Here is a 1,181-nt window from a genome sequence, read left to right as displayed (position 1 = left end):
ACAAACTAGGCTGTAACATAGCAGAGATACGGAGACCATATAGTCCCTATATTCTAAAGCAAATCTGAGTTTCTTTTCCCTTATCAAACTATACGGCAATTTTTTCCCCAACTTAGAAGTCAGAAAATAGAATTACCAAAAACGCAGGCATCCCTCTGCTCCTTTCTAGACATCATGAAAATAAAATGTAGCTCTGGGGTGTAATCTGTGACAAGATTTTAATGAAAAGTACAATAAATTAAACTCAGACTGAGAAATGGATTAATGAGTAGGAGTGCTGGCTGTTCTTACAGAGGACTTGGGTTTAGGTCTTAGCATCCACATGATAGCTTACAACTATCTCTGACTTCAGTTCTAGGGGCTTTAAGGCTTCAGGCATTATATGCATGTGATACACTCATAGGTAAGCAGGCAAAACATTTATACAAATAAATTGAATAAAATCTTTTTCTAAAAAGTATTAAAAATACATCTCAGAAATATGTTTTCTGCCATACTGTTAACTGTTCTTCTTTCCAACATACAAGTTGAAGAAAGTTCAGTTCACTGTGCTGCCTTGGGCCACAAGTGTTGTTTTAGGAGAGCTTGGTACATCACATCTTGACAAGAAAATAGATCAGTCTATTTTCTCGTGAAATTGAGATCCACGTGAATAATATTTCTTTCTCTGATTCTTCCTTCCTTCCTTTCTGTTTCTCTCTTTCTTTCTCTCTTTCTTTCATTCTTTCCTTCTTCTTTTCTTATTTTATGTCTTTCAGGTGGATGTAGGGAGTGGCTGTTTCATTCACATAAAAGTCTTCAGTGGACCTTCTAAAAAAGATAATTTTGAACTTCATGGTTACCAGACTAACAAAACCAAGGATGACAAGCTGACCTACTTCTCAGGAACACATTCTAAAGTGATCTGATTCCTTTCATTGTAAAGAGATTCAGCCATGAATAAAGAAACATTCTTCAAATAAGTGTTTGCCTCCTTCATTACTCAGTATCATGTTAACATTTACTTCCTAGACAATTATTTTAAAATATGAAATGTTTATAAATTTATGTGTTATCTTTTGGCAACAGCCATGGTAATCTCTGTATCATTCCAATTTTTAATATACATGCTGCCATACAGAGCACAGTGTTCATGGTTCAGTGTTGATACTCCACAAAAAGTGATGCCAACTGGAAACCTT

General features: G+C 35.1%; 1 protein-coding gene across 1 annotated transcript in view; it reads left to right on the top strand.

The window, feature by feature from the left end:
- LOC116083195 (stefin-1-like) overlaps window positions 1-962 on the top strand; it is a 5,693-nt gene extending 4,731 nt beyond the window's left edge. Inside the window, exon 2 of the mRNA XM_031359988.1 lies at window positions 687-962. Within this exon, the coding sequence (XP_031215848.1) occupies window positions 687-908 (222 nt within the window). The 3' untranslated portion in view covers window positions 909-962. The remainder of the gene's footprint in view (window positions 1-686) is intronic.
- The last annotated feature ends 219 nt before the right edge of the window (window positions 963-1,181 follow it).

This window comes from Mastomys coucha, unplaced genomic scaffold, assembly GCF_008632895.1.
Source record: "Mastomys coucha isolate ucsf_1 unplaced genomic scaffold, UCSF_Mcou_1 pScaffold12, whole genome shotgun sequence".
Lineage (NCBI taxonomy): Eukaryota > Metazoa > Chordata > Mammalia > Rodentia > Muridae > Mastomys > Mastomys coucha.
Note: the sequence above shows the minus strand (reverse complement) of the source record. Positions and strands in the feature narration are given on the sequence as shown.